At 42.4% G+C, this 26,456-nt stretch overlaps 1 protein-coding gene across 1 annotated transcript; it reads right to left on the minus strand.

The window, feature by feature from the left end:
• Window positions 1–14,824: 14,824 nt before the first annotated feature.
• Window positions 14,825–25,642, minus strand: LOC138815495 (FHF complex subunit HOOK-interacting protein 1A-like). The gene is made up of 4 exons (XM_070004934.1): window positions 25,567–25,642; window positions 22,319–22,493; window positions 18,217–18,285; window positions 14,825–15,012 (listed from the first exon to the last, which is right to left on the minus strand). Exons 1-4 carry the CDS (start codon window positions 25,569–25,571, stop codon window positions 14,917–14,919), a joined length of 345 nt encoding a protein of 114 aa, XP_069861035.1. The 5' UTR covers window positions 25,572–25,642; the 3' UTR covers window positions 14,825–14,916.
• Between the last annotated feature and the right edge of the window lie 814 nt (window positions 25,643–26,456).

The following is a 26,456-nucleotide window of genomic DNA, read 5'->3' on the forward strand; positions in this document are numbered from 1 at the left end:
GTGAAGATCTTCTCCCAATCCGTGGCCTTTCTATTGATCTTGCTAGCTATGTCGTTTGCCATGCGGAAGCTCTGCAACTTCATGCAATCCCATTTGTCCAACCTTTCTTTGATTTGTTCTCACAGGTAAGTTTTATGCATTAACAATTACGCTGAAACACAAATTGAAGAGTTTCTCTGAGCAAAAAAAGCAATTTCATTCTCCTCTGATTTTTTTTCTTCTACGGACAGGTTAGCTTGAATCTGCAAGCTGCCATCTCTGCAGACATATTCTAAGCTGACCTCTTGACAATGTCATCTTAGAGATGAATTGAAGCCTCAGACTAGACAGGGGTATAAAACAAACAAAGAAACAAAAACCAACAACAAAAAACCAAAAGCACTTGCAGAACTTGGTGTCTCCCCATATTATCACGCTGAGTTTTGGACAAGTCTTTCAAATGTTAAGTGTTTTAAAAGTCCCCTAATCTAATTTGCCTTTCTGTCTTCTTCAGGGATGGTGAGGGAAGGTTAATGAGAAGATGGCAGCTGCTTTGATCTCCTGAGGAGAGACGTGTTTGAATATCTCACACAGTGACCAGGTAGAGGCAAGATTTTAGAAGGAGAAATGACCCATCATTAACACGCTCATCTGTACACCGGAGCCGGCTGTTATTCCAGGCCAGTCCTATTTATGGACTTGTTGTTCTGAAGAGAAAGAGAGACTCTGCTGTGTTTCCAGCATATCTGGTGACTTCTGTCCCTGGCAGCCGACCTCATGGTGCCTTCGGGATTACAGATCAAATAATCTTCCACCACCTCTTCTTCTTCTTGGTTTGATCTTTGCTTAACCTCGCCTCACTCAATTTTTATTGCTTCCTACTTTTTCCTCTTTTATTGTGGCAATTCCTTCTGATGTTTTCCCAACATACCAGGCTCTCTCCCTATCCTTTCACCTCCCCCGACTTTTGTAACAGAATTTACTGAATGTTCTTTTTCTTCAGAACTCTCTTTTTGTCTGTTTCTGTTTTTGATACCAGTACTAGTGCTTGAACTCAGGATCTGGGTGCTGACCCTGAGCTTTTGTGCTCAAGGCTAGCGCTCTATCATCTGAGCCACAGCTCCACTTCTGGCTCTTGGTAGTTCATGGGAGACATGAGTCTCTCATGGACTTTCCTGCCTGGGCTGGCTTTGAACCTTGAACCTCACATCTCAGCCTCCTGAATAACTGGGATTACTGGCATAAACCACAGACTCCTGGCTGTATTCTTTTCTTCCATCTTCCCAATGTTATCATGTGGCCAGTTGCCATGACCTGTCAGGTCTGAGCGGAGCTTTGTGTCCCTGAGGAAACTTTGTGTGTTTTCCTAGTCTAGTAGAGAGGGCCTTGAACAGTCTTCTCTCATCATGTGCTCAACTTTTCCTAGAGCTCCCTGAGCATCCATCGTCCTCTCGCTGCAGACCAGAGGTTGTCAATCTCCACAGTGCTCTAAAAGCACCTTGGGGTAGAATCTAGGGAACAGCACTTATAAAGTTTTCTAGGTGCTGCTGGGACCTCTGTCCCTTTGAAAACCCCTGTACTAGATTGTCATATCCTGAGGGCATGGGTTGTGACCACACCTACAATGCTGGCTCACTGTTGCATGGAAGAGTTTATGGAATGAGTGAATGTAGCCTTAAATGTGCAGGTCCCGACCTTTGGTGGCCAGACTGCTGTTGGAAGACCAGCCTCTTGGGAACCTGAGGTTCTACAATTATCTTCCATAGAAAGGAATTAAGTGAAAATGAAATCTATTGAGTACTTTTACTGCCTTGTCTTCATGAGTCCTTACCTTTGGCTCATTCTGTTCACTAATATGGAAGCTTATTTAGAAAGTCAGCTTATGATAAGGAGGAAGAAGAAAGGACAGTAATGGCCTTGCAGGGTAGTCTTACTTGGCAGCAGTGTTTGACAAACATCCACTTGCTACTCTCCAGATCCTCTGATTGGATCTTCTTGACATTTGATGAAGTTTATCTGAAGGGCATTGAAATCACAGAGAAGCTTTTGAAAATTTCTGCCCATGCTCCTAAGAGCATAAGACTAAAAAGATATTTATTTATTTACTTACTTATTTACTGAGTCTCAAGGCTGGAACTCAGGGCCTGGGTCCTGTCCCTGAGTTTTCATGCGCAAGCAAGTGCTCTACCACTTGAGCCATGGCTCCACGTCCAGCTTTTGGTGGTTAATTAGAGATAAGAGTTTCATGGACTTTGCTACTTGTGCTGGCTTTGAACCATGGTCCTCAGATCTCAGCCACCTGAGTTTTAACTAGGATTACAGGCCTGAGCCACCAGTGCCTGGCTTCCAAAAAGTCTTTATAACCCTAACATGGGCTTGGGGACAGCCAGCTGCTGTCCCTGTGGGCCAGGAGGAGACCTGGGTGGGAAGTCCGGGAACTTGGAACTCTAAGGATAGAGAATGACTGACCTGTCTCTTCACCTACCTTCTGAGATCTTCCAGAGTGGAGGCCACCATGTCTGTTTCCATTTCTTTTGGGCCTGGCACAATTTCTAACACCAATTCATAATATCAAAGGTCAAGACAAATTCTGGACTTTTGGTTAATTAGGCTCCATTGAGTTTTAAGCGATAGCAAACCAACTCGTGACCATTGAAGCATAAAATAATTGAAGCAATTGTAGTAGTTTGGAAAGCCAAAACCAACATTGGCAAAGGAAACCCTCATCCAGCAGAGGGTCTCAGGAAGGCTGTCCCCATGGCCCCTCTGGGGACCACTGACCCTTGACCTCAGCATCCTGGCTACCACTGCCTCTGCTTCTCTGGTTTGTCTTGGGTTTGTTCTCTCTTCCTGCAGGTGAGCTGTGACAGGCAGTAAGCATGAATGATGGTGGTTCCCAAAAGTTCTGTGTCCTCCAAGCTCATGTAATAGACTCCATCCAAAACAAGGACACTGGCTAGGCCAGGATGAACAGTTGGGTCTGCAATGGTACACCTCAGGGCTGGGCCTGTTAGCCCTGGGCATCAGGAAGTGTCTTTGAGGAATAGTACCTTTGTTCCCACCAGGGGATCCATCGCTGGTATCTGGACTTCCTGGCTCCTCACAGGCACTCTACATCTCCGTAGAGAAGCACCAACAGGCTCTGAATTTGTAGATTTCTTGAGAAGATACAATCATGTCTAAACATCCCTGCACAGACTTATTTATCCATGGCAGTCAGTCCTCATCATAGTTAGGTTGTAGAATCAGCCTATGTGCTTGTCATCTGACAGATGGATAAAGATGATGTGGTAGGTATACATAGTGGAGTCTTACTCAACTGTAAAGAAGAAGGAAGGCAGAGAAGGAAGAAGGAAGGAAGGCATATTATTTTCAGGAAACTGGGTGGAACTTGCTGATTTTTATGTCCAGTAAAATAACCTAGAAGGAAACCATATTTTTCAGAAAGAAAAATATCACGTATTTCCTTCAATGTGAGGACTCTTGAAAGTTGAAAGGAAACTCTTAGAAAGGAGAAAAGGTATCAAGGTGAAGGAAGAGGGGACGACAAGGAGGGAAATAGGAGGGACCAACATCAGTAAAGTAGCCATGGCTACCCATGGCTCATATCTGTAATCCTAGTTACTCAAGAGACTGAGATCTTTGAGAATCAAAGTATGATGCTAGCCTAGGCAGGAAAGTCTGTGAGACTCTTACCTCAAATTAACCACCCCAAAGTTGCAAGTGGAGCTGTGAATCAAGCGGTAGAGTGCTAACCTTGAGCAAAAAAGCTCAGGGACAGCGCCCATGCCATGAGTTCAAGCCCAAGGACCAGGACACATACAGAAAAAAAAAGTATGGTATTTTCCTGTATGATATCACAACAAACCTCATTATGCTGTAGAACAAATATATACGAATAAAACAAGAAATGTGAGAATTGTGATAGTAGAGGAATTAAACAGACAGAGGCAGCTGAGCCTCATTCATACAACACAGAATGTGGGAACCAAGGAAGATCCTGGACTATGGCAGGCAAAGGAGAGAACAAAGTAAGTTGAGATCTGGGACCAGAGAGACTGACTGAATGGAGCAGAAGAGACTGAACAGAACTGTCAGCAGGGTGCTGCGTGAGGAATACCAAGGACAATAGGTGGGCAATGGGCTGGGGGAAGACTTCTTTACCTTCTTAGCTGCCCCCCTTCAGACCAGTGACCAGGGAGGAAAACAGGCAGCAGCCCTTTTACAGCTCATTTTGAAGGGGACCGCTTCCTGTGGCAGGCCTGGCAGGCTATCTATACAAGCTGTCCCCGCGAGCGTGACATACAGGCACATGGGCCTCTTTGATGGTGCTGCCTTTCAGAATAACCAGAATTTGAAAACTTGTCACATAAACCATGCACTCTGCAGTGCTCTTCTCTCTGCTACCGTAATGGCTCTCTGGGTGCAAATGAATTTTCACTTAGCCAAGTCAAGCTTCTCTCCTAAGCTAGACACAGCCCCACGATTTTGAAGCAGAGGACAGAATGTAGCAAGAAGGGTATGGTTCTGCATAAGAAGGAGAGATATATTCACTTTGTGTGGAGGGAGCGGGTGGTGGAGGGACGGTCATCCTCTAAGCAGGGGACAAAGGGACAGAGGCTGACTCTTGAGAAGCAATGGCCAGTCAGAAAACCATAAGCTGGAGATTTTGGTACATGGGGCTTTTCAAAGCAATAGTATCCATCCTTCAATTTTCTCACTTCCTTAGAGAAACCATTATAAGAACAAGATGTGGGGCTGGGAATGTGGCTTAGTGGTAGAGTGCTTGCCTAGCATGCATGAAACCCTTGGTTTGATTCCTCAGTACCATATACAAAGAAAAAGCTGGAAACTGCCCTGTGGCTGAAGTGGTAGAGTGCTAGCCTTGAGGAAAAGAGGCTCAAGGACAGAGCCTAGGCCCTGAGTTCAAGCCCAAGACTGGTTTAAAACCAAAAAACAAGACATTTACATATAGCATTCAGTTTCAAAATGTAACAGCAAACCAAGGTTTTGTTAAGTTTTGCTTTCAAAAGGTATCTGGGTCCATATCCTTCGACTCAACAAAAGTTGGACTGAAAACATCAGGGGAAAATGGTGTCTCTGTCAAATGTGTAGAGACTATTTTTTTTTCTGTTATTACTCCCTAAATGACTCAGTGGAAAAATATTTACATAAGATTACATTATGTTAAGTACTATAATCTAGAGTTGGATCAAAGGCCATGGGAAGACGTGCATATCTTACATGCAAATATGACACCATTTTATATTAAAAAGTGTTTGCACATTCTTGTGTTTTTGGAATCCACGGAGTCCTGGAACCGACCTTGTGCAGATACAGAAAGGCGACTGAATGGATGCATCTTCCCTTTGTGCTTTCTGGCTCTGATGAGCAACTGCCTCCTGCTCTCTGCTCCAGAATTGCTAGTGAGAGGATCACACACAATGGCCATGGTGGAGCTTTGTGTGGATTGGGAAGAAGGGTTGTGTGGGGCGAAGACAACCAAGCTCCAGCAAACACAAGAAAGTGGTGCTGTACATTCAGCAATGGGCGCAAGGGTGAAGGAGAACTCCAAGGCAGATACAGAGAGGGAAACTGGGTGTCCCACCATGCCTGGGAAGGGGGCTTTTATTTTGCTCAAAACTAGTGCTTTACCACTTGAGCCATGCCGTCAGCCCAGCTTTGGGCTGGTTCATTGGAGAAGGAGTCTTTTAGACTTTTCTACCCAGCCAAATTGACTTCAAACTGAAATCCTCCAGATTTCAGCTTCCTGAGTAGCTAGGATTATAGGCATGAGCCACTGACACCAGGCTCCAAGTAAATGTATAAGCAAAAAGCATCCTACCAAGGACAAGGATGCTTAGTATCTCATGCTATTTGTTTTATCTTTCTCTATATGCTTTATCATGTTTATTCCTTGTTTTCTTACTCATTGTTTTGTGGAAACACTGGCATTTAATTACAAGGTACCAGGTTAGTAAGTACTGTGGGTTTACCTGTTTCCCCAGAGCTATTTGACTTGCATATTAAAAGGCAGGGTCAGTGGTAAAAGCAGGTGGCCTTAGCCTTCAACATGAGAGTTGCAGAGAGGAATATGGAGAGGCCCTCACTCCACCATGACCATCCCTGCTCCTAGTAAGCTCTATTCTGGAATGTGGAAATGGCTGCCTAGAGACAGTATCTCTCTCCCCACCCCCGCCCCTGCCTTTCGCAGGGCTCTCTGTGTCCTCTTTTCTTGAGTCTGTTTTGACTCTGTCATTCTGAAACTTCTGCTTGCTGCTTGCTTTCCATGCTCCCTTTTCCATATCTGAAAGCATTGTCATGTTTTGGCAAACGGAAATTGGAAGAGTGTGTCAGGGTAGCAGAGAGAGATAAAAAAAAACTGTCTTAGATGCTGTGGAGCCCAGAGCAAACCAGAGGCCAGTTTGGATGAAGGCTGTGTTGGACCAGCCTGATAGTCTCCACCTTCCCGAGTATCCTGCCCAGCCATGCGTATCCTTCTGTATGTCCTGATACTGCCTCTTAGGTCTCCCACAGGATTTCTATCTTTCATAGTCTTTGTGGATTTCTCTTTCCTCCTCCTCCCTCCTCCTCCTCCCTCTTCCTCCTCCCTCCACCTCCCTCCTCGTCTTCCTCTTCCTTCTGCTTCCAGTCCTGGGGTTGAACTCAGGACCTGGGGACTGTCCATGAGCTTCTTTTGATCAAGGCTAACATTCTACTGTGACACAATTGAACCCAGGGTTTCATGCATGCTAGGCAAGCACTAAGCCATATTCCCAGCCCCTCTGTCTGCTTTTTTTATTTTTATTTTTTTATTTTTTTTATTTTTTGGGTCCAGTCGTGGGGCCTGAACTCTGGGCCTGGCAGCTGTCCCTCAGCTCTTCAGCTCAAGGCTAGCACTCTACCACTTGAGCCACAACGCCACTTCCAGCTTTTCTTCTTTTTGCTTATATGGTGCTGAGGAATACGAACCCAGGGCCTCAGGCATGCAAGGCAAGCGCTCTACCACTGAGCCACCTTCCCAGCCCCTCTGTCTGCTTTTATCTTTTCCAGTCTGCTTGTTTCTATGGCTTTCCTCCTCTTTCTCATCTTCCCCATACCCTCCTCATAGTCACACAATGTTGAACTTGGAGAAGCAGGAAGAGGATATGCCATTTGGCACTAAATGCTCTTTTGTTAAAGATGTTCTCATCTAGATGCCATCTGTGGGGCCTTTCAAAACAAAACAGAATGTGACTCTCAAGAATAATATTGGCAAAAATGCATGAAGTAAAGCACATAAACCACTCCATAATTTTGTGTTTGTTTCCATTTGGGGGCAAGTGTTTGTGGCATAACTGTGTACAATTTCCCCCAGCAGGACACCTGATTTCCCAAACTGCTCTTCTGTTTCCACACACACTTCTTGAAAGGATGGGAGTCTGTGTCAGTGAAGGTGTCAGGAAGATGTGGGTGTGGTATTTCTAGAGGCCTGCTGAACAATCTGCTACCCATGCACCTGAGAGTGGTAAATGCTGGGTTGGCAGCATCTGGATTCAGTGCTATGTGACTTGCCCCCTGTTTTCCAAGAGGAACCTCAAGAGGGAGCCCTTTGTATTACAAGTCATGTTTGTTTGTTTGTATTCTGATGCTGAGGATGCAAAACCCAGGGCCAGGTACAGGCCACACCCAGCGGCATCCCCAGAGAGAACACTTTGTTAAGGCAAATTGCTTAGGTTCACTGTACATGGTGCTGCAGAAACATCATTTTTCAATTGAAAGCAATCAACATACATTGGGAACTAGTCTATTCCCCTATCGTGCAAGCCCTGTACAGGGCATGCCCAGATGGCTTAGGATATCAGACACACAGGCAAGCAAAGACAGACATAGAGAAAGTGAGGAGTCTTGGAGAAGAATTGTTCCATTCCACAGGGGTGGGATGAGGCAAACAAGGTCTTGAAAAATGTAAAGGACTTTGTGCCAAAGGGAGACAAGGACTGGAGATGTAGCTTCAGTGGTAGAACACTTGCCTAGCAAGCACAAGGCCCTAAGTTCAAACCTCAGTATTGCCAAAACAGTGGAGGGAAGGGGGTAGCAAGGAGACTCATGCTGGGGACCACATACAAGCGTGAGTGCAGACTGGACTATTCCAGGGCAGTGGAAATTATAGCTAAATCTACAGCATGGGGCTCTTGGGAGGGAGGTTGGGGGTCTTCCTGGTAACAAGAACCACTAATGTTTCCTCTGCTCTGTTCAGTGCAGAGTGGCACTCGAAGGCCCATGTACAGGATGGACCTGGGAGATGCTATGGGCCTTTGAAGGTTCTTAGGTCATTGGGAATATTGACGCCAGGGCTGGTCCTATTGCTCTGTACTTCCTGGCTGGTAGTTTAGCATTTGTTTTATCACATGCTGCACCATGATGTGCTATGGTTGCCAGAGGCCCCAGAACCACCCAGAGACCATGGACTTCCAAAACCATGAACCAAAACAGCCCTTCTTCCCTTTCCGCGTTGACTATCCCAGGCATTTCTTCATAGGCAAGGGGGCGGGGAGAGCTAATCAACTCATCCACTCTGCGTTCTGAAGTCAGCACAGACCAAGTTCTTGCCGTGGGCTGACTAGAAATGAGTATGTCTTTGTACACTTGCCTTGTAAGTAGAAAATGAAGGGATTTGAGGTTAGAGAAACAGGTTCAGTTCCCAAACTCTACCTAGCCAAACATTACATAAAATCATCCTGTGGGCACCACTACTCCTGTCCTCCATTCTTCCATCCCTCCTTTCCTCCCTCCCCCTGTTCTTCCCCCTTCTTTCCTCTCTTGTTTCCTGCTCTCCTTTATTCTGTCTTCTCCACTACTTCCCAGAGAACAAAACCTTGCCTTGAAGTGCCATCAAGGGCATACCCTACTCAGGTCATCCCCGTGACCTCCTTATACTTCTACCTCTGCCCTTGCCCAGAGCCAAGCCAGATGTCAGGCTTAGCACATGACTGAGTCCCCACAAGGAACCCATTAATGGAGAAGCACTGGGGACCCATACAGACTCAATTGAGGAGCGCTGGGAGGCAGATTAAGATGTTTACACCAGACATTCCACAGAAGAGAACATAAAAAATAAAAAAAAACTTCCATTGGGCATTACTGTGCTTTAAAGCTACTTCCTGCAGTAGAGTCGCTGGACAGTAGCTTCATTTTCCTTCCTTTTACACAGCATCCACAAGCTCCCCTCTTTTCCCTTTCCTCCTATTGGAAGAACTTCCTTCCAGTCTTGCTGCAGACACAAACTGTAGTTTATGTCACCCCATCAACATGGTAAACAAACCAGAGACCCGTAGATGTGGCCACCTAATAGGGCCATTCATTTATGATTTGAAGACTTAGAAGAATAAGACAAGATCTGCATGGGTTACTTTAATTCAGAGCTTGATGAAAATGATCATGTGCTATTTTGATACAGAGAGCCATACTTGATGGCTAGAAGCATGTATAAATTTGATACAGAGAGCAGTACTTGATGGCTAGAAGCATGTATAAGCTGATGCAATCACTATAGCTCACCTCCAGTCAGCTCTAAGGGTCAGGTAAGAGGTCATTGCTCTTAATGTCCAGACTCTACTCACAGTGTGGCTGGTGCCTCCCTGAGTAGCTTGCAAGCGGTCTAATTCCCTTCCTTTCTTCTCTTCCTGGTCATATTCCTCACACCAGGGAGGAAAAGCTCCTTCCCATCCTATTATGCTTTCCACAGTCCTTTCCGGTTGCTTGTTAGCATCCAGAATGGCTTGTAACGCTGCAGCCTGCTCACTGCCACCCCAGTTTCTGCTGTTTGTAATGATCCTGGCAGATGTGTTCTAGGTATCAGAGTTCTGCCGGCTGTGGTGACAAGGCGGGGGTGGGAGATTAACTTCAAACAAAAATTTGATCCCCTAATTGTGCTATGTCCTGGCACTACAGAGAAGCATCATTAAATTCCACCCTCCTCCATGGCAGCAGATTTAGGTATTATTCTGCAATAACTCTCTACTACATACTCCAGGGATTACATAAGCTGCCTAACCTGGATTCTGAGTCTCTGTGTATCCGTATGTAGAATGGTGATAATAATTTAGACTTCCAGTGTTATGAGGATGAGTATGGTCAGGTTAAACACCCTTGATTATGTTATGCATTATGAGTATGTCTTGGCAGCTAATAAGTCTTTACATCTATTTCTTTCCTACAGATTCTTCTCCACAAATACTAAATTGATATGACACCACCATAAATTGCAAGGTTCATCTAGAAAACAAAGGAATAATATAATAAAATACCAAATATTTGTGAAACAAGTGATACATATTATTTATGAAATCTGATTTAAAACTAGAAAGGAATTGGGAGAAATAACGAGGAGACTACAGAGATATCTTTGAAGAAATACAGGTATTCATCATGCAACTGTCTGGATTCTAAATCACAATGTATTAACTGGATAAAGAAAAATAATATACAGGTCTTTATTCTACTCTGGGAATCGCTGGTTCTGTCTAGAAAAAAAAAACTTGCCAGATTCTCATTACGTTGGTGGCTTTGCTGCAATCAGAACAGAGAACCTCCCATGCCACATCCAGGATCACCTCCATGTAGCACCGTGCACACCTTCTAAACAGAAGGCTGGACTGTTCATTATGGTCTTTTGTTTTTGCTTTTTTTTTTCTGTCAGTAGCAGGGCTTGAATTCAGGCCCTGAGCACAGTCCCTGAACTCTTTCACTCAAGAATAGCACTTTACAACATTGAGACACAGCACCACTTCTGTTTTTTCTAGTCATTAATTGGACATAACAGTCTCAAGGACTTTCCTGCCCAGGTAGCTTTGAACCAGGATTCTCAGCTCTCAGCCTCTTGAGTAGCTAAGATTACAGGCTTAAGCCACCAGCACCAGGCTCATTATGTATTTAATTTCAACATTTTCTTTCCAAGCAATGATGTGAAAGGAACTCTGTGAATTTTTTATTTTACTTTTGTTGTGGGTCCTGGGACTTGAACTCTGGGCTTGGACGCTGTCCGTGAGCTCTTCAGTTGAAGGCTAGCTGTCTACCAATTAAGCCACAGCCCCGCTTCTGGCTTTTTCTACTTACGTGGTGCTGAGGAATTGAACCCAGGGCCTCATGCATGCAAGGCAAGCACTCTACCACCACCTTCCTAGCCCCTCTGAATGAATTTGAATTTAGTTTGGATCACTTAGAAGGAAGGTGACCATGGCCAACTTTCAGGTTATGTTTCTCAGTAACTCTGCAGGACAGTTCTTATCCCATGAAAAGTTGTTCAGCAACTAGAATCAGGCCTCTGATTCTTTTGTTGTTGTTGTTGTTCCAGTCCTACGGCTCAGGGCCTGGGTGCTGTCCTTGAGCTACTTTGACTCAAGACTGGCGCTCAACCTCTTGAGCCACAGTGCCACTTCCAGCCTTTTTTGAGTAGTTTATTGGAGATAAAGGTCTCACAGATTTTCCTGCCCCAGCTGGCTTCAAACCTTGCTCCTCATATCTCAGTCCCTCCTGAGTAGCTAGGATTACAGGCCTGAGTCACCAGCACCTAGCTTAGGCCACTGGATCTTGATTTCAATCCGTCACTATCAAATTTAGATTCTGCCTTGATCTTGCAAATCTGTCCAAACATCAATTTTCTCTTTGGCAAATTTGGTCCCTTACCTGGCTTCAACATTTCCTAGATGGACCTGTACACTTAGCTTGGGCATTCTTTTCATAATATGCTAATTAAATGTCCACATTGTGTGTGTGTGTGTGTGTGTGTGTTTGTGTGTATACATGCATGTGGGTACACTCACCAGTCCTGGAGCTTGAATTCAGGGCCTGGGTGCTGTCCCTGAGCTCTTGTGCTCAAGGCTAGCACTCTACCACTGAGCCACAGCTCCCCTTCTGGCTTTTTGGTGATAAACTGTAGATAAGAGTCTCATGGACTTACCTGCCTAGACTGGCTTCAAACTGTGATCTACAGATCTCAGCCTCTTGTGGAGGTAGGATTACAGATGTGAGCCACCAGCACCCAGCAAGTGTACACATTTCATGTCAAGTGTGTGTATGTATGAACACACATGTGTGAAGCTGCAAAGGGATTTGACTTGTGAGCAACAATGAAATTTGACAGTTGTTTGGGAATACCTGATCACAGCGGTGAATCCCCTGGACCCTCCCATGTTATCTACCAGTGTTCTAACTCATCCCTGGATGTGGAAGAGAGTTAAGACTCCTCACCTGTTGTGAACACAGCATCCAGTAGCAAACACTGTCATATTTGAGCAGAAGTTAGCTGGCATTCTGAGTCATTGCCTAAGGCAAGGAATAGATTCAGTAGCCTCTTCAAGAGGGGGTGAACTCAAGAGTGCACCCTAGCCCAGGACTGGCATCTGCCACAAGAGGGGGTGTACTCAGTAAAGTGCATCCTGGCCCCGGAGTGGCACACAGATGCCCCCCATCCCTTACCCTCTACAAACCCAACACAATATGAGTCAACAAGCCTACTGTAAGAACCCAACTTCAAAACTACTAGAGGAAAACATAGCCATAACACTCAAAGACATAGATCTTTCTGAACAGGAATCTCCAATATTTCAGGAAAGAAGAGTAAGAATTGACCAATGAGATTGCATCAAATTAAGGAAACTTCCATGTCCTGAAGGGAAAAAACAAGTCTTTTGTTGTTCATGGTGCCTGAACTCTGGGCCTGGGCACTGTGCCTCAGCTCTTCAGCTCAACGCAAGTGCTCTACCTCTTTTTTTTTTTTTTTGTCGGTCGTGGGGCTTGAACTCTGGGCCTGGGCGCTGTCCCTCAGGCGCTCTACCACTAGAGCTACAGTACCACTTCCGGTTTTCTGGTGGTTTATTGGAGATAGGAGGCTCACTGTCTCTCCTGCTCTGGCTGGCTTTGAACCGCGATCCTCAGATCTCAGCCTCCTGAGTAGCTAGGATTACAGGGGTGAGCCACCAGCGCCTGGCTCAAGTGCTCTACCTCTTGAGCCACGGCGCCACTGCTTGTTTTCTGGTGGTTAATTGGAAATAAAGAGTCTCATGGACTTTCCTGCCTGGGCTTGTTTTGAACTGCAATCCTCAGATCTCAGTCTCCTGAGTAGCTAGGATTACAGGTGTGAGCCACTGGCACCCAGCCAAAAGGAAGTCATTTGAATGAAAAGACAATTGAGAAAATAAAAGAAAACCTTTGCAAGTGATTTCTATATCCAGAATATATAAAGAGCTAAAACGCGTAAGCAACAAAAGCTGAATAAACCTGTCAGTGGACCAATGACTTTAATTTAGACAGTTCTAAAAATGTGGACAAATGGCAACTAAATGCATCCATAGCCATAAAGGAAATGCAAATCACAGCCCCAGAATGGGAATCATTATAAAACAAGTCCTGGTGAGGATTCAGACAAAAAACAAAAAGGAGCCCTGATATACTGCTGGTGGGGGATGTAAATTAGTGCAGGCACTATGGAAGTAAGTATGGAGGTTTCTTAAAAAAAAAAACAAAACTAAAGATAGACCTATAATGGAATCCCTGTCTTCAACTCCTGGGCATAAAGCCAAAGGCGTATAAATCGACACAATAGAGATACACCTAAGTTACTTCCACTCTATTCGAGAGAGCTAAGCCATGAAATCAATCATTGTGCCCAACTCCTGAGTGGAGAAATCAAGCCCTCTAATAATCATAATGAAGTGTTACCCAGCTATAAAGAAGAATGAAATTATGTCATTCACAGGAAAGAATGGGAGGAACTGGTGATGGCCATCCTGAATGAGCTAAGTTCAGAAAGACAAATGCCATCTTTCCCCTATTTTGGTATAAATATTATTGCTATTATGGTTAGTAATAATAATACTATACAATTGTCAAAGAGGGGGACTTTTGGGGTGGAACTAGTTGGAAGGGGAGGGAAAGATGGAGAAGAATGTGATTGAAGTTTGGCATATATAAAATTAATATGATAAAGCCCACTAGAAACTTCAGAAAAAAGGTGGAGGGGGAGGAGGAAAGGGAGTTCAGGAAAAGGGGTAAAAATTTGGCCCAAGTGCAAATTTATACATATGTAGAAATATCACAAGGAAACCTTCTTGTCCAATTAAGTTATACCAGTTAAAAAGATCAGTGTTAACCAAATGCATAACAGAATATAAATCAAACATTATGTAATGTACCTGCAGAAGATCGTTACTAAAATTATTCATCTGTATTGATAATTTTCCATCCAAAACTGATCAATTATTATTTAATTGGTAGTCTACATTAAAAAATTTCTTCATTTGGATTTTTGAGTTTGTCCTGATGTTTCATACCAACTTGCCATGAACTTTGCAGGTGTGTGAACAACAAGAGAACAGGGCTGTGGATTTTAAATATATCTTCAAAGTACAGTCAGCCCTTTAAAGAAAACTACTACTTTATTGTAAATAGATATCTTTTCTCAACTGTAGTACAATTAAAGAGTATTTTTTAACAAGCAAGCAAAGATAAACAGTGAAGAAAGAGATGGAATAACTGAAATATAGAAGCAGAAACTAAGCAGGAATCACTTGAAACTTGAAGATAACTAAAAGTATGGGACAAGAGAGGAGTGGAGGGGAAAAGAAAATAGTCTTGAATCCACTGCTTCCATGTTGATGAGAAATCAAGTGATGACGTGACAGCACCCTCACTGAGAAAACACGAGGGGCTCTTGCCAAACAGCGAAAAGACCCCATGTGAAATCCTATACAGCTCCTTTGTGCTGAAAAGCAACCTTTAGTGGCAATGTTTCATAGCAGTTTATACAAAATAAACCATGAGTTGACCAGAGGAAGAGAAAGATCACTTTATTATACCACATCAATAATCGATTTTCCTGAGGCTCCTCATGGCTCATTCCATAAAGGCCAAATAATGCAGCAATATCATCTTTTGTGTCTGCCTCTGCCTTCCTGCTCAGGAGGATCCCATTTGTTGTTCTGTTGAGGCCCTACCTATGAAATTTCTCAAGGGCACTCGATGCACACAAATCCAATCAATCGATGTAGTCATCTGGAATAATTCAGGAAAAAAAGGAAATGTATAATAAATAAATCAGCACTGTTTTCACTCCCAATCCCTTTCCTCATCGCTAGGTGATTTTGTTTCAATTACCTGGATACTTAGTTTAATTATTCACCCAGTCTTTCTTTAGAGCAATTGCCATAGAATGGGGGTATACACTTTTCCAAAATTATTCAGATTTTGGGTTTTTTTCAGGTCCCGGAGCTTGAACTAGGGCCTAGGTAGTGTTCTTTAGCCTCTCTGTGCTCAAGGCAGGCACTCTACCACTTGAGCCACAGCACCACTTGCAGCTTTTTCTCTTTATGTGATACTGAGGAATCAAACCCAGGGCTTCATGCATGCTAGTCAAGCACTCTACCACTAAGCCACATGCCCAGCCCCCAATTCTTTAGATTTTTAAACTCTTTGGATTTTGGTCCCTTCATCTAGAAAAAAGAATAATAAATTTAGGATTGGGATTCAAAGAGATAGAGGATATAGGTCACAAAGGAGACTGAGTCTACTTGTTTCTTTCTTGTTTGCCTCTATTCACATTTTTTAACCACTTTGTATATACAAAACCTGTATCTATATGCATTTGCTTATATTAAAAAACCAATGGCTGTCCCTCAGCTCTTCAGCTTAAGGCTAGTGCTCTACCACTTGAGCCACAGTGCCACTTCCGGCTTTTTCTGCTTATGTGGTGCTGGGGAATCAAACCCAGGGCCTCATGCATGCAAGGCAAGCATTCTACCACTGAGCCACCTTCCCAGCCCCTTCTCAATTGCTCCCTTTTAATTGTCCCTTCTTAATTGCTCCCTTTTGTGGGATGCTATGCTTACCCTGCACCGTCCTTCAGAACCAGTCCTTCTCATACTTGGCACTGCATCTATCAGAATCCTTTAGAATATTTGTTAAAACATGCCTCACTTGGGCCCATCTTCAGAGTATCTGGTAGGAGGCTGAGAATTCGCATTTCTGACCAGTTCCTAGGCATTGCTGCTACTGCTGCTCTTCCCAGAAGGCCTTTGATACCCCTTTAGTTTTCTAGAGCTTCCTATGCTATCACACCTACCTGGAATGTCTTTCCCTAGGTAATCTATACCTACATGTCAAAACCCCTCGGTGGACTAAGTGAAGCCAAATCCTCTCTTCCTTTGCTTTCTGCTTCATCTGCCTTTATCCCCACTAAGGAAGGCATGTCAGTATTAGAGGTACTTAAAAGCTGTTTTGCTGGGCCTATGAATTAAAGATAGCAGGAGAAAAACTTGGCATCTCCTTTCTATTTTGTATGTGTCCATGATTCTCTCTACAGTCACTCTACAATCACCCTGGAATCTGTGAAGGACAGGATTAATCAGTATCTTTATGACAAGGGACCACAACTACCCCTGTGGAACAATAGCACCTCCTCAGGACAGACCATTCACAGGTGATGATTTCTTTATCTCAACCAGTGATGACAGAGAGTAATGAGAGAAACACACATGCACACACAATATATGTATGTATGCATGCATGCACACATAAACTGCTTTACAATTCTGGTCAAATCTGAGGAGAGAGAAAGTCTCAATCTGATTGCTGCTTTGCTCATAACAGTGTCACAATTCATAGACGGAGGAAACAAAATCATGAAATAGGCCGGTGCTGGTGGCTCACGCCTGTAAACCTAGCAACTCAGGAGGCTGAGATCAGAGGATCATGGTTCACAGCCAGTCCAGGCAAGGAAGTCCGTGAAACTCTTACCTCCAATTAACGCCCAGAAAATCAGACGTGGTGCTGTAGCTCAAAGTGGTAAAGTCCTAGAGAGCCCAGACCCTGAGTTCAAGCCCACAAAATAAAGCAAAACAAAAAGAAAGAAAGAAAAGAAAAAAGGAAAAAAAGGCAGGAAATACAATAGTTAGATTTTGGTGTGGGCTCCAGTAACAGAATTGGCAGTCTTTCTCCTGGGAGCTAAGTATTTCTGCTGGTTCTTGGGGAGGCCATTCTCACTCATGGCATGGTATAGAAATTGCAAGGGTCCCAGGTCCCTCTCAGCATGGGACCAAGCTTCAGCCTGGCTGCATTTTCAGCAATGTTGGGAGTGGGCAGGAGGCTCACTGAAGTTGATTCCAAGAGTCAGTGAAAAGGAAGAAGAGTGCACCACAGTCAGTCCTGGTGCTTTCTAGAACTCTAACTGATAGGGCCAAATCCTGAGCTAACATTGAGATCATCACTTTCTCTCACAATCATAGATACTTCCTTTAGAGATGGGAAGAAGCAGCACAGTTGGGCCAAGGCAGGATTTGGTACCATGAATCTTTTATCTAAATTACCAAATCATCCCAATAGCACTCCACCTTGATCTTCAATACCCCCTTCAAACCCAGCCCCTTCAAGTCACCTTTCCCACATGTACTTCTGAGAGAAACTGCTTTGCCACCTTGCATTCAAGTCCTTTTCAGGTCATCTATGCCTCTCCTTACTTCCTTCTAAACTGTACCCTGAGAGCGTGCCTTATGTATTTAGTGGGTTTAATTGAAACAGACAAGAGAGTGCACACTGGACACGTGCCATTGCCAAAGGGGGAAAAATCAAAGACATTAAATTCAATTTGGGGGGAAAAAAGCCCTAATAAATCCCCTTCAGGATGAAGAAGGCTAGCCACAGTATGAATGAGATTTCATAATACCTCCCAAATGTTTCAATACTCTATTATTTCCAGCAACATTTTTATGAAATAATGTGCATAACTATCCAAAAACCTTTTCATAATATATTTCCAGCAACATTTTTATGAAATAATGTGCATAACTATCCAAAAACCTTTTCATAATAAAACTAAATTTAACCCTGGGATAAAACACAAAAATCAGGGGCTGGGAAGGTGGCTCAGCAGTAGAGCGCTTGCCTTGCATGCCTGAGGCCCTGGGTTCGAGTCCTCAGCACCACAGAAGCAAAAAGAAAAAAGCCGGAAGTGGTGCTGTGGCTCAAGTGGTAGAGCGCTAGCCTTGAGCTGAAGAGCTGAGGGACAGCACCCAGGCCCAGAGTTCAGGCCCCACGACCGATCCAACCGCCCCCCCACACACACACACAAATCAAACTGCTACTCTTAATATTCGTAGAAACATGGTGCCTACTTAGTTGGTATCACTCAAGTAAAATAAAAGTGGCACTACAGAATAAAATGTTCTTTAGAGAAAAAGGAAGAAAGAAGGAAAGGTCACTCACCTTAAGAGTAGCTGGAGCATCACGTAAACCAATGAGAGTTCTGAATAATGCCAGGGACACCACACAGAGCTGAGGAGTCATGAACACATTATTCTGTTTCAGATACTGGAACAACAACCTCATCCCCACCACTGTCAAGTAAGTCAGAATTACAAAATAAAATGGCTTTCTTTCCTCTAGCAGTTTTATGAAACACACACTGCTGATGGAGAGAATGTGTACTGAGGATATGGGCTCTCCTGTAGGAGGGGGTAAGGCAGTATCTGGGCATGTCACTGTGCAGAATTATCCTACAAACATTTGTCAGCCATTAAGGATCCAGGAAACATGCTCCCTGTACCACCACCTTCTCCCCCTCCCCCTCCCTCTCCCCCTGCCCTTTCCCTTCCCCCTCCTCTTCCTCCTCCTCCTCCTCTGGTAATTTATTCTCTTATCTTTTAAATATGGACTTGGTTATTCATAGGCCAGATCTCACAGAATGCAACCTAGTCCAACTGTCTTTTAGAGTTCTCAGCTTCTCTCTTGGCTTTGGGGACAAATATTCTCCTTGGTTCCATTTCCTAAACCACTTAGAGTGTCATAATGTACTTCTCAAAGAAGATCATTTTTGAAAAACCACAAATTCTTTCAATTTCTGATTTTCAAAAGGAAAAAAACAAACTTCCAAATAGCGGTGATACCCAAAGGTATGTTATAAAACCATTGTACTCTTTTGAGAGTAAGCATTCATCAAACTTCCAGTCCATTTAAGTAATTTAGGCTCTCATTCTTCGCACAGGAGAGTAAGTACTAGTTTGTCTTGGAACAGGATGGGCTTCAAAATCCGGTCAATGAAATCCATAATGGTGTGGTAAAGAAAATCTGTACTTGACCTACCCTGACATATCTCTTTTGTTCAAGGAAAGTCGTATACCTGTAGTTAGTCAGAAGCAGAATATCCACCAATTCCAAGTCATTGTATGTGCTGTTCCTTTACCTGGAATTCCTCTCCCATCTCTTCAAAATGCACCTCTTACTTATTCTCAAGGATTTAGGTTAGGTATCAACATCTCTTGGAAATATTTCTATCCTTCCTCACAATATCACCATTCAAAACCTCCTTTGTCCAATCTCAGTTAGGAATCCTTCTTACCTATTGCCAGGAATCCTACATATCATTGCCAAGTGGGGAGGGGGCTCAATTATATCTTTTTATAACTGAGTTCTTTGTTCTATGTAAAAAGTACCTTATCAGATACATGATTCAAAAAAAATTCTCCTATCCTTTTGTGGGTAACCTTTTCAATTTGTTGATGGTGTTCATGGAAAAACAAAAGTGTATCATTTTTCTGATTGATGTCCAATGCACCTGCTTTTTCTTTTGCTGATCATGATTTTGGTGTCATATCTTAGAAAACTATCATCAGGCCACAAGATTGACTTCTATGTTGTTGTTGTTATTTGAAGAATTATATAATTTTTGCCAATACATTCAGGTCTTTGACCCATCTGGAGTAAACATGTATGCGGTATGACTTAAGAATTCTAGCTCCTCTGACTTTTCCATATGAATTTTGGAATCAGCTTATGAATTTCAGCAGAGAGGACAGAAAAGACAGGGAATGCTTTAAATCTCCAGATCAATTTGGAGAGTGGTCTTATATCAACAATATTGGGACTTCATTTCTTCCTAAATATTTTATTCTTTTAATGCTATTATAAATAGTATCATCTTCTTAACTTAATTTTTGGATTACTTACTGCTTTTGTATAGAAATTTCATTGATTTTTACATTAATCTTACATGTTGCAACCTTATTGAACTCATTGTGAGTTCTAATAATTTTTAATTTACTCCGCCTTACTTTTTTGTATTACAGATCTCTTCATACACAAATGCAGATTGTTTTTCTTCTTATCTGAATGATTTTATTTTCTTACTTAATTTTCCTGACTAGAACTTCAACTACCATATTGAATATAACTGTTGAGTACAGACATTCTTACCTTATTCATTTTTTAGGGGAATGGTTTTGAACATTAGCTCTGAGTTTTTCAGAGATGTTAGATATTGAGTTGAAGAAGTTCCCTCTATTCTTTGTTTGTTGATATGTTTATCATTTTCTATACCTTCTCAGATAAAGATAATTTTTTCCTTTATCCTATTGCTATGATGTAGTATATTAGCTGATTTATTAGACTTTAAGCCAACTTTGTAATTCTAGTTTGCTAACTCTCATCTGATCAGAGTATAACTGTTTTCATATATTCTAAATTCTATTCACTAGTGAGAATTTATGTGCCTTTATTCATAATAAATATTAGTCCACAGTGATTTTTTTCCTTCCTTCTAATATCCTTGTCTGGTTTTAGACTCACCCTGAGCTCATAAACTGAACTAGAGTGTGTTCCTTCCTATTCTGTATTTGGAAGATTCTGTGAAGCAGTAATTATAATTATTCTGTTTCAAAAATTGTGATAAACATACTATAAAATTTAATTTCTCAATGAGTTTTAAGAGCACATTTAATAGGGCTAAATATATTCACATTGTCATGCAACAGATCTGTAACACAGTTATAGCAAAACTAACTGAATACCCACTCCTCATTATCTTTACCAGCCAGCCCCTGGAAACAACCATTCCACTCTGCTTCTACAAGCTTAACTACTTTAGATGAACTACTCTGATGAGTGGGTTCAAGCAGCTCATGCTTGTGTGACTGGCTTTCTTTACCTTGTACAATATCCTCAAAGGCTCATTAGTGTTGTAGTATATCAAAGTAGATTCACATTTTCCTGATGATTTCTTGTTTGACCTACTAATTAATTACTTAGGAATGTGTTATTTAATTTCTATTTGTGGATTTCCCAAATTCCTATCAATAGCTTTTCATTTCAACCCTTAAATCCACTGTAACCAGAGAACATACATTGTGTGATTTTGATCCTTTCAAGTTCATTAGGTCTGTGGTATCCCCTGTCTCTCTTGGAGAACGCTCCATAGACACTTGAGAAGAATGGACATCACTGCTCCGGTTAGACAGAGTATCAAGTTAACTATCACTCCTATCCTGCCTCTTTTTCTTTCCAGACTGGGTTTTTTTTTTTCCTTTGGTCAGTCCTGGGGATTGTCCCTGAGCTTCTTTTGCTCAAGGCTAGCACTCTACCACTGAGCCATAGTGTCACCTCCGGCTTTTTCTTTTTATGTGGTACTGAGGAATTGAACGCAGGGCTTCATGCATGCTAGGCAAGCACCTTATCACTAAGCTACATTTCCAGTTGAGACTGGGTCATGCTGTACCATTCTTGCTATTCTTTTGAGTCTACTGTTTCAGTCTCCCAAGTACTAGGACTATAGGTGCATACCACCATGTATCTAGCTCCTGATTTTATTTCTTCAGTAATTTCTTTAGCAGTTGCTCCCAATATTTAACTTATCAGATTCTACTTTAGGGTCAGCTAAATTATTTCCAGTGAAACATGGAACTGTTTCTACTATTCTCCTGTTCTCCCTCTTTATGCTCTTATTAGGTTAAATATATTACAGTATATATACAATAAATTCAAAGGTATGTTGCTATTCTTGCCTTTAAAAGAATACCTTTTATTACAATAGGGATTGTTTTTGGTAGGGGGTATGGATATGAGAGTGGCACTAGTGGTGTTAAGAGGATTTTTCAAAACAGAACTCCCAACTAAGTGACTAGCACCTCAACTCATAATTTCCCAGCCTTTCACTTCAGAACACTTGGACATAAATATAACCGCCAACAACTGAACCTGATATACTGTTTTCCTTTCTCTACCTGCACCTAACACAGTTCTGCCCTTCTGGAAATGAGTTCTGCTTGTTGCACAGAAGAGAGGGCCAACATAAGCCAGGGGAGGAAAAATGTCCTTCCTATCAAAGGTGGCAGTGCCTGTCACCTCCCTGGCAGGACTCCAAAAAATGAAAATGACATACTTCATCTCTACCCAAACAGAAAGAAGTTAATGGCTGCGGAAAGAAAAAAGAAAAGAGAAAAAAACGAGAAAAGTAAGAAGAGTAGAGATGATCCAGTTTCCCAAACAAACCCATGGATGGTGAGTTGCAAGGCACTTCCTCTGGAGCTTGCCTTACCCGGAACGGGGTGTTGATCCAGCTGGTGAGGGTGTCCAGGATGAGCACGTTCTCATGGTGGTGCAGCAGGATGAAGCGCAGGACGAGCTCCAGCAGTGTGGGCTCTGAGATGCTGCACAGGAAGAGGTCCAGGTATGCGGTGGGGGTCATGATCTCCTCCACAGTCACCTGGGACCTACAAGAGAGTGAGTACAGGTGAGCCCCTTCTCCATGTTGCCATGCTTGCGTTCCCAGGGCCCCAGCCTTGTCACAGTGACCCCATCCAGGGCATACCTGCCACAAAAATTACTCATCAGAAGCTCACAGCCTGAGCCTGCTCCTATGCCATAATGGCTCGTTTTGCTTCCATCCTTTAATTCTACTAGTGAGGACAAAAAAAGCAAAGGCGAAGGAAGTGATTCAAGTGTTCTAACAATGCTAATCATCAAATGTAGTTCAAATACCATAAAGATTTTAGTGCATAATCAAAACTGAAGAGGGGGATTGTATAAAAGTATCTGCATGGTAATAATGGATTAATGAGAAAGCTTTGTATAACTTGTTCAATTATTAGTTATTCACTAAACATTTATTGGGATCCCTGCCATGTACTAGAAACTAGGAAGATGAGGATATATTTTATACTCAGGAAGATGAGCTTTCACAAATGAAATAATATAATAAATTGCAAAGAAGAGGTACAGACACGATGTGTACAGATGTTCAGATGTGTTACTGGAGAGTAGAAAGTCAAGTTTTACAGCTGCGCACTAAACATAAAGAGCCATTTTTAAATGGTATTAGAATTTACTGCTTAATAAAGTGACTGTGATTTTTTTTACAATACAAATTAATATTTTCTACCTATATGCTGTTCCCATGTTGTAACACATCAAGCTCTGAGTGACTAAGACTCTGAACAGCCAAGTGTTTCAAAGAGATGATCTGATGCTCATGGCATCAAAATTGAGCCTTAAACATTCTGATTGGGAACATTTTAAGAGCTAGTCTGTGCATTTTTTTTTGTTCTGCTAGACATAAATGTAGTATCTCATCTTGATGACTAGGGATCATCATCAGAGTCATCAATATATATGAATATATAAGATCATCAAAGCAATAGTTAAACCTTTCAGATTCCAACCCCACACCCTAGAAATCCCTGCCGGGAATTCAATGCACCTGATTCTAAATGAAACAAGATGGCAGTGTTTTCAGTAACTATAGCTCCTCCTTTATGGCTTTCCATCTTCTTTCTTCCTCTGTCAAAAGTGTTGGCTGTTACTTTATTGTACCATTACTGTGCCATTCCTTTTCGACTGCATTCCTCTTCCCTTTTAATTTTCAGCTTTCAAAACCCACAGATCAGTTTAGAAACCAGATGTCCAGATCTGCTAGATAAGTGTGGATAGGCCCTGAGTGGATGCATCTGTGAATAAAGGCTTGGCAGCATCTATTTTGGCGGCTTAAATTACTTTTTTTAAGTTCATGGTGCTCAGCTGTGTTGTGAATAGATAAGTCTAGGTGGATACGATATGAGTTACATATCCAATCTTTGTTGTTGTTGTTTTGTCAGTCCGGGAGCTTGAACTCAGGGCCTGGGCATTGTCCCTGCGCCTTTCTGTGCTCAAGGCTAGGCACTCTACCACTTGAGCCACAGCACTACTTCCAGCTCTTTCTGTTTGGGTGGTACTGAGGAGTCGAACCCAGAGGGCTTCATGCATGCTAGGCAAGCACTCTACCACTAAGCCACATTCCCAGCCCCCAACTTTTGTTTTTTTAAGACAAGCTCTTTCTATGTGCCCCTGGCTAGCCTCAAACTTAGTTCTCTTGCCTCAACCTTCCTAGGGCTGAATTACAGACATGTACCACCATTGCTGCCCCTAAGTATTAGTTTATGTTCATTTGATTACTATAACCTTAGGATTATTTAGCAAAACTTAGTGGAAAGTGATTCAAGCCAAAGTCTAATTTCCTAACAATCTTGATTGACAGATAAAAGTACCGTAAACTGGGTATTGGTTGCTTATGCCTGTAATCCTAGCTACTCAGGAGGCTGAGATCAGAGGATCACAGTTCAAAGCCAGCCCAGGCAGGAAAGTCTGTGACTCTTATCTCTAAATAACCACCAAAAAGCTGGAAGTAGAGCTGTGGCTCAAGTGGTAGAGTGCTATCTCTGAAAAAGAAAAAAGAAAGAAAGAAAAGCTAAGGGACAGTGCCCAATTCCTGAGTTCAAGTTCCAGAACCAGAGCCAGAAAAATAAAAATAAAATACTGCAGAGTAATGGCTGCCAATGGGCCATTTAGTATAGCTTCTTTTTTTTTTTTTTTTTTTTTTGCCGGCCATGGGTCTGGGCGCTGTCCCTCAGCTCTTCAGCTCAAGCCACAGCGCCACTTCCGGCTTTTTTCTGTTTATGTGGTGCTGAGGAATCGAACCCAGGGCCTCATGCTTGCAAGGCATGCACTTTACCGCTGAGCTACCTTCCCAGCCCCTATTATAGCTTCTTTAACATCACATTTTCAACCTCACTGTGCACAGCTGACCTCTGGTTCCCCCTCCCCACCCCATGTCATTTCCCCTCTTAAGTTAAACTGCCCTTAATCAGCTCAAAAGCAAAGCAATATGTTAACTGTAGAATATGAGTCTCAGCCTTGGGGGCTAAGAGGAATGGAGGGCATTTAGCATCTTTTGTTTACTACACTTCCTTTGGATAAGTGAAAATATTTTCTTTTTAGAAAGCAAAGATATCACTAATAAGTGCAAGAGATTTTAGAAAGGACTTGAAAAGGTAGTATTTATATAGCACATAATAAATATTAAGGAAAAAACCAATTCCATTAAGTATCAAGGTTGCAAACTCTTTATAAACTGAGGTCATACTTACCATATGTTAATACCCCAACCAGGAAAATGGTTCCTCCCTTTCTCTCTTTCCCTTCATCCCATCAGACACTCAGAGCCTCCAGAAGCCTTTTATCCCAGAAAATCTTTCTCTGCCCCATCACCGTACTTTCAGAAACTTCTTCTAATCCCCCCACATAGGCAACCTCCTTAGCCAGGCTGAGACCAGAGCCTAAGTGTGATTACTTGAAAGCTAACGATAAACCACTAGAGGAAAGATGCTCTGCTGGGAGGAATGCAAAATGGAGTCTTCCACTAATGCCCCAAAGTAATACAGCAAAGCAGGAAAGGAGCCAACTCTCCATGTTCCAGAGAGGAAAGGCAGCCAGCTATCATTCTCTTATAGATGGCTATCAATATTTACTTACCTCATTCTGTAAAGGAAGGCAAAAAGTACCCAGGATTTAGCTGTCCTAGGCCAAATTCCAATTAATGTACCTAGGATTTAGCTGTCCTAGGCCAAATTCCACTTAATGTACCAAATAACTACAAGAAAAATATGTTTCCTTCCAGTCCATGTTTCTGGGCTCAATTCAGTTTGGAACATTCCTTGCATACCTGTCTCCATACGGGGAATGGACCTCACCAAATCATTTATTTTTCCTATCAACAAGACAACACAGCTTATGAACTTGTCCCAGTGGTTTAAAGTCAGCTTTAGTCCTGAGCATCAGAAACTTGTCTAACTCTGAGATGAAACAGGAAAAAAGGAGGAGCTATAGACAGACAGAAGAGTGTCCTAAGTAATAACATTCCAAGGAACACTATCTTTAACCACAGAAAAAAAACAAACAAAAAAACAACCTTATCAAGGAGTCTGCAGTAGTAGAACTGCTGACATTTCTATAGACTCAACTACTTTGTGGAGTAACAGAAGCCCTCATCAATGCCTTAGGCCCTTCATCTTAGGAGGAAGAGCTTTTGTTTTATTTTCAACCAGCAAATTTGGTGTTACCTGTAGAGTTGGTGTGACAGATACAAATTTTTAAATGTTAACAAATAAAAGCTTCCTAAGATAGTCAGAAGAGTAATCAAAGTTCTCTAACAATGTCTCAACTTTCATCTCTCCAAGGCTTTTTCCCCTGTCATTTAGTCTACCACAAGGCAAGTATCAAAAGAACAAAGATGAACATGGCAAGTGAATAAGATTCAAATACATGTGACAACTCTACATCTAGAAACCATGTGCTCTTCAACAGATTCAGGCTATGTGGAAATCTATACAAGATGCTGTAAATAAAACATACTATACTTTGCA

The sequence above is a fragment of the Dipodomys merriami genome, unplaced genomic scaffold (genome assembly GCF_024711535.1).
Source record: "Dipodomys merriami isolate MVZ:Mamm:240054 unplaced genomic scaffold, mDipMer1.0.p SCAF_1098, whole genome shotgun sequence".
NCBI lineage: Eukaryota > Metazoa > Chordata > Mammalia > Rodentia > Heteromyidae > Dipodomys > Dipodomys merriami.

Excerpts from the sequence above, each read along its gene's own strand:
- LOC138815495 (XM_070004934.1), bottom strand. Across the intron at positions 18,286-22,318 it reads GGATCAACACCCCGTTCCGG|CTCTGTGTGGTGTCCCTGGC; the intron begins GTAAGGCAAGCT and ends ATGACTCCTCAG. Across the intron at positions 15,013-18,216 it reads ATGCTCCAGCTACTCTTAAG|ATGACTACATCGATTGATTG; the intron begins GTGAGTGACCTT and ends GAATTATTCCAG.